The sequence below is a fragment of the Lottia gigantea genome, assembly GCF_000327385.1.
Source record: "Lottia gigantea unplaced genomic scaffold LOTGIsca_11, whole genome shotgun sequence".
NCBI classification, from domain to species: domain Eukaryota; kingdom Metazoa; phylum Mollusca; class Gastropoda; family Lottiidae; genus Lottia; species Lottia gigantea.
This window is the reverse complement of record NW_008707001.1, coordinates 2339563-2346242: the sequence shown is the minus strand read 5'-3', so window position 1 is coordinate 2346242 and position 6680 is coordinate 2339563. Positions and strand designations below refer to the sequence as shown.

The following is a 6680-nucleotide window of genomic DNA, read 5'->3' as shown; positions in this document are numbered from 1 at the left end:
GGGGGGGGGGGGGGGGGGGGGTAAGCCGGCCCTGCAACTTTTCTGAGAGTTAGTGCACATGTGCCCTTTACGTAGTAACTCCACTGACTTGACTGGCTGACTTGCATGATCATCATAAATTGGAATCTTCACCATGCTCACCAGTGACGGAGCCAAAGCGGGGGCAGAGAGGGCAAGTTTTTCGGGCAAAAATCTCATAACTAGGTTAAAGATTCGGCCAATCTCAGATATTTCAACAGTGAGCTGTGGACACTTTTACTTAAAAATTCCAGTTTCTGAGACTAAAGTTTGATTGGTCAAAAAATTAAATGGCCTATTTGTCCCTTTAAGACACTGTGGGTTGGCAGCAATAGGTACCTTTCCTACGTGTAGTTCTTTTGACTATTCAAGTATATTAAAAAGCGAGAGGAATTAAATATACCTAAATATAGATAGGTGACGTCAAAACATGTCTAATCCTTTCACAACTAGCCTTCTGACTGATATGGTTCAAGGTTCTGTATATTAAAAGAGACCTCCCTGAGGTGGCTTGCCCAATATCATAATATGATATGAGACGCCGACCGTCCAAGGCCAAGAAAGCCTCTTTCTCAACTATTAAGCCGAGTTGCCGTGGATATTAGTGGTCGTGGGTTCTAATTAGGATCGGCATGTGAAAGTCTGGTGACCTTGAATAAGTTATTCGGCTTTCTTTATATTTCACTGTAAACCCAGCTGTAAATAGTTACCTATAATCTGGGAAAGATTAATACCAAGAGGTTTGGCAAAGGACTAACTGTTAGGAAGGATCCTGGATAACTTAAGTTGTTATGCTTGTAAAAAATGGGTGTTTCTTTCGTTTTCACTAATAAATCAATCAGTTATTAGTCTATGTTGAATATAAAGAAGTTGTCTTGGGGGAGTATACAGGTGGCCTTTCTACGGGTGGGGGAGGGGGGGAGGTCAGGGAATGGTCATGGTCTCCCTGAACTTAAGACTGGCCCGACTGTGCCCCCTCTCTCAACCTTAGAAAGAAATTTGAAACTGGGGACAGCGAAGCTGGGTCAGCCGCATTTCTGGTGACTATATGTGACCCCCGCACATCGTATCAGGTATTAAGTTGCACTTTCAGCTTATTACTGGTATTAAAGGGGACTCAAATCTGGATATTGACTATATCTTCTGAACGGAGAAAGCTATTGAGATGGAATTTGTATCAAAATGTAGCTGATGATGCCAGGAATCAAAATATACTAATAGCTCTATATACTCCAAACGCTACTTAATACCTGGTTTGATGTGCAGGGTCACATTTGTTGGGTGAAAATAAAAACAAGTTATTATAACAAAAACAGTTGATATATTACAATATGACAGTAAATACTAGGGAATATTTTCATCTCTCAATGCTAAACAGACCACCGCCTTCTGATGTCCACTGTATTCTCTTTCTATTTTCTCTTCCTCTATATGCCATAACCTCGCCATATTGTCTGAGGAGGCTGCAATAATAATAATAATAAAAAAATGAAATTTAGTTTCAGTTCAACGTTCTTATGAAGACAATTTTAGCACCAAATAAGCATAAGCTTACAAGTTCGATTTCCAACTGTCAAGGGATCTTTATCAGGAACAGCCTGTAGCAGATGTGGTCTTGGATTCCTGTCCATCTGAATGACTAGATGCCTTATCTATGTCAGCCCCTGTCCACCTACATGACTGACGGGAGAAAGTTTCTGAGGATGTTTTCTCAGTGTCTGACAGGACTGAACTCTGGACCTAGCAAGAAAGCAAGTGTCTAGCTCACTGTAAATGCCGTCCCACAAAGCAAAACATAAAGATCTATGCCCTTTATCTTAAAAAGGTGGTACGATAATGATTTATTGTAACTATGGTATTTTATATTGAGTAATACCATAGTTGCGACAAAATTGATCCTAAGATATTTTGTGAAATGGAACCCTGTATTTTAATGAAAATGTCGATGAACAATACCTGTGACAATGTACACTGAATCATCACTAAAAGCACAATCCCACACCCACCGCTGTGTTTTCTCTTTCAGTATCCTGAATTTAGTTAAATCTGTTGTCCTCCATATAACACAGCTTCCATCAGCTGACGTTGTAGCTAATAAACTATCGTAAGCAAGAGAAGATAACTCATTATGATAATATGTAAATTTTGATAAGAAGTGATACATGAAAGGGACCATATTCTAGTACAATTTTTGTGCCGAGCAAATGGCGTCGTGAGCGAAATGTCAATATTAATATCCCCATTATCTGAGGTCTTGGCTATCAATCTATCATAACAAGAGAAGATAACTCATTTGATTCAAAGGAATCATGAAAAAGTTTTAAAAAAAGGTTACATTAGGGTTTTATATCTGGCAACACAGTGTTAAGGTCAATGTCTTCAAGAGTAAAATGTAAATATCAATGCCACAAACACTGCTTTTGTTGCAGTTTGGTGATAAAACTTACGTGGAATCTGGACTGAATAAACATTTTAAAACATATTTTTCATGGGCTTTAAACTGAGATTTGGGATGAAGTTCGGTTGGTTTATCTCCCTTTCCTCCAGTTAGAGTCCAAATAAAACAATTTCCCTGAAAAAACACAGAGAAATTTTCCAAATGCAATTTACAACATTAAAAATGTTAAACAATTTTCTTCAAATAAAAGCAATTTCCCTAAAATATATGACAAAACTACTCCCAAATTGTAAAATAAAACCCTTTTCAATAAAAAATTTAAAACATTTTCCATTATAAGAGTAAGAAATAGAAAATTTTTCAGTGAGTTTTTATTGCTTTCTGATTATTGTTAGTTTTGAATGTTATTGCTTGATAATAAAACATCAATAAAGTTCAATATAAAAATGCATATTTAAAGTTGACTTTAAGGTCTTGACTATCAGGAAGAAATCATTCTATACCTGTTTTAAACTATAGTTCCTACTTACTTTAATATTAGTGGCAGCCATCATGGTTCCCATGGCATCTATAGTAATTGACTGTATTGCTGTAGTACCTTCTGGTACCTAAAATATTTTTTATCAATTTTTATCACTGGGATACAATAAAAGTTATTTAGTATGTGTTTCAGGGACACTTAAAGCTCCTGTTCACCATTCAAATTTGCCATTTAACTAGTTGCTCTTCTGAGCCAATTTCAGAAAACCTTGATCAGATCATGGCGCCTCTATCAACAAAATCATTTACTTTGAATGATACAAATCGAAGTTACAACTGTCCATTTTAAACATACAAAAGCTAAATATCTTCTCTAAAGTAAAATATATAAACAAGGGATATTTTCCAAAAGATTCAAGAAATAAATAAAAACTCACCAAACGTTCATTTTTATCAGTTTTTAAATCCCAGATGTGTATTGAACCACCTTGATCTCCAACAAATAATTCAGCCTACAAATACAAATAGAAATGTTTTACATTTGAATATCACAATAATGCACATAATCTTTTCCTTCTAGCAAAATAATCCACATTTCACCCTCCATTGGATGACAATCTTCCAGTTCAAGATAGTACAGTGCAAAACACCATTTCACTTTTTAAGCCATAAGGACAGAAGATGTATAAACTCTTTTAAAGTTTTCATAAATTTAATAAAATTCTTAGTTTTAGTGAAATTGCAGGAACCTCACTGGAAATAAACAATGGTGTTAATTTATGATATCAGTTGAATAACTGTACTTGTCATTAAGAATTGATATTATTTGAAAATGTTACCTGATTTGGATGTAAACAAACACATGTGACTGGACTGTGAACTTGAAATATCCTCGAACATTGTAAATTTCTTGCCCTAGAATATCAATATTAAATCAAAGTCTTCAATGTCTGGAATCAAATCTTACATAGAAGTACTAATTCTGACCACAGAAACTATCATTGTGCTCAGATGTTCTCATCCAGCTTTGAAACTTCATATTAGATTTTTGAGAGCATTTTTTACAGCTGTTCTGACAACTTTTATGAAATGGGATACATGAAAATAAACAAGTGTTTCATAACATTTCCTTTATTCCAATCTTTGGTATAGGTATTATTGAGTCAGTGGAACTCTGGATGAAATGTTTTAAAATCTGAATTATCAAAATAGAGTTTCACAATTTAGCAAAACTGATCATGGATGCTTAATCTAATTTTGAAGAAGACAAGAATTTTCTTGATCAAATAATAAGCTGGAAGATTTCAAATATTTGCAAAATATTGATCTTCTGTTTGCTTGGCAGTGTCATCTTTACTAATAAAATACCTGCATCTCAAAAGTAAGATCTCATACCTCAAGTCCCAGATTCTAGCTGTACAATCCTCACCACCAGTAAACATCCAATTACCTTCATCATGAAATCCAACCTCTACCACGTTTTTAGGTACACCATCATAATTGATTATAGCGTTGGGGTTGTTCGAGTTTATATCATAGATTCTGATGTGGGTATAACCTGAAATAAAGGATAAAACAGTTAGCTTTCAAGCTATACATGCACACGTCAGTCTGATATGGAATAAAATGTTCTCAAGTAGCAAACTTTTTCTTGATTAATTGATAACATATTGGTATTAAGAGTGAAAAGGTTTTTAAAAAAATTCACATGAAAGCACCAGCCACAGTCACAAATAAAGAGATCTTCTGGATAAAAAATAAGATAGTGAGCTTTGAAAATAAAACTGTAATTGAGAGATGCACACACGCCTGACTGAATTGGAATGATGCAAATTGATTCTGTCAGTGTCCCTGATACACATAAAATTTTAAAAAACCCTCTCTACAAACCCTTTATTAGACAAAAGTTTTGTAAATGCTTTATACCTGCAGCTGCTATTCTTTTTTTATCAGGTGTTATTTCTAATGCATTTACTTGCTACATTAAAATTAAGGATGAATTTACTTTTATAATAAATTTTCCGGAGTGCTTGATGACTGTACCCATTTAAAAAATCAGTTCCATGAAAAAGCAATGTTACTAGTGAGCTATTCAAAATGTCTTAAAAATTTCCACAGACCCAAGACTATTGAGTCCCATTATGTTGCTTCATGTACAGTTATTAGTATGCGCATGATTTTTGTTATTTACTAAATTATTGCCACTTTAGAACCTCCTTTTTCAGAATGTATCAGCCCCACCCCCATCATCATTTTAGAAAGGATACAGAGTCGGGATGTTGAACTGTCCTGTAGCATAATCCTGTATGCGCTTGCCAGAATCTTATGGTGTGATCATATCCTGCTGTTGCCAAAACCACTGGTTCGGGAATGCCACTCATTATAACGGCATATTTATCGCTGTACAAACAATAATTTGTGAATGTGAGAGAAAATAGAAAAAAGGGATCTTCAATGATGGAGGTCAAAAAGTGAAGCGGATGTAAACAATTTTCAGGTTTGCAACAAACTAGAATCAGTAATTTGATTGGTTCAAATTGTGATAAAACTACTTCCGGTTACATTTGTTGTTGAAGAAAGCGTTGCAAACACGTGCTTTTATAATTTCGCCTCAGTGAAGCGATAAATCGCAGAGAGGAGAAGAAAAACTTTGTTAAAGACAAATTTAATTAGTTGTATCCGTTCATATTACTACTTCAAAAATGGTAAGTTGATAAGCCTTGACACCAGAAATTCGATTAATGCCGCTCCCGGTAGGTAGCGTCGAACTTAATCCTGAAATGAATTACGAAAGAAATGAAATGGAAATAGAGTTTTACGTCTAATGTAGAATCGAAGTGTGAGCAAATTAGAGTAATGAATTCTGAGTTTCTGTTAGGTAGATATTATTTCTGGTTGTTCTTTCTGTCTTATCAGCATGCTACTTAAACTCTTATTCAATTGTAGGAACTGCCAAGCCCAAGTGCCAATTGAACATCCTGGACCAACAACAGGGCATCTTGGCAGTATAACTATAGTTAGTTATAAGCTAACACCAAAGATCACCCTTGAGCTTTTGTTACCTGTTTTGTTTTTCAGGCTGAAGAAATTAATCCTAAAGCTTATCCTCTTGCCGAAGCTCAACTGACTCAAGGCATCCTGGATTTAGTGAAACAAGCTTCAAATTATAAACAGATCAAGAAGGGGGCCAATGAAGGTATCGTATGGATTCTAGCGAATAATCCCCATTTTGTCATTAAGCCTGTTTTTTCATGCCTTTGGTGATTTCTGAAAACACTTGCCGAAAGGTTTTAGTGACCTACTTTAGTCACAATTTCTGTTTTATTAAAGCTGGCTTGCAAAACCCTCATACCCTTTTTTCTGGGAAAGATCAATGTCGAGGAGTAGCTGGTAGAAAGGATCCTGATGAACCAAAGTTGTTATCAGATTGATATTTATTCTATTTCAGCCACCAAGACGTTGAATCGTGGTATTGCTGAGTTTATTGTCATGTCTGCTGATGCCCAGCCATTAGAAATTCTACTTCATCTACCTCTTTTATGTGAGGACAAGGTGAGTTGAGGGTTGAAAAAGTTGTGGAGTTTTAGACTTTTGATATCCAATTCTATCAACAAAAACATTTGTATCTTAAAGATGTGTTATTTGTGCACCTTGATTTTATATTGTTTGTATAATTTTTTCTGATTAATTTTGTTTTTAGGTATATATAAGTTAAGCTAGATGCAAGTAAGGCTTTTGAGTCTAATCTCTGACCCTAATAAAGAGATTATAATGTTATTAATTT

The 6680-nt window shown here is 35.0% G+C and overlaps 1 protein-coding gene across 1 annotated transcript in view; it reads right to left on the bottom strand.

Moving 5' to 3' along the window:
* Positions 1-1319: 1319 nt before the first annotated feature.
* LOTGIDRAFT_212084 (hypothetical protein) overlaps positions 1320-6680 on the bottom strand; it is a 9177-nt gene continuing 3816 nt past the window's right edge. The window contains exons 3-13 of the mRNA XM_009047147.1: positions 6345-6448; positions 5975-6092; positions 5164-5601; positions 4823-4874; positions 4292-4454; positions 3736-3811; positions 3334-3408; positions 2947-3024; positions 2466-2590; positions 1975-2117; positions 1320-1481 (exon numbers count right to left, since the gene is read on the bottom strand). Of these exons, the coding sequence (XP_009045395.1) occupies positions 1363-1481; positions 1975-2117; positions 2466-2590; positions 2947-3024; positions 3334-3408; positions 3736-3811; positions 4292-4454; positions 4823-4874; positions 5164-5277 (945 nt within the window). The 5' untranslated portion in view covers positions 5278-5601; positions 5975-6092; positions 6345-6448 and the 3' untranslated portion in view covers positions 1320-1362. The remainder of the gene's footprint in view (positions 1482-1974; positions 2118-2465; positions 2591-2946; positions 3025-3333; positions 3409-3735; positions 3812-4291; positions 4455-4822; positions 4875-5163; positions 5602-5974; positions 6093-6344; positions 6449-6680) is intronic.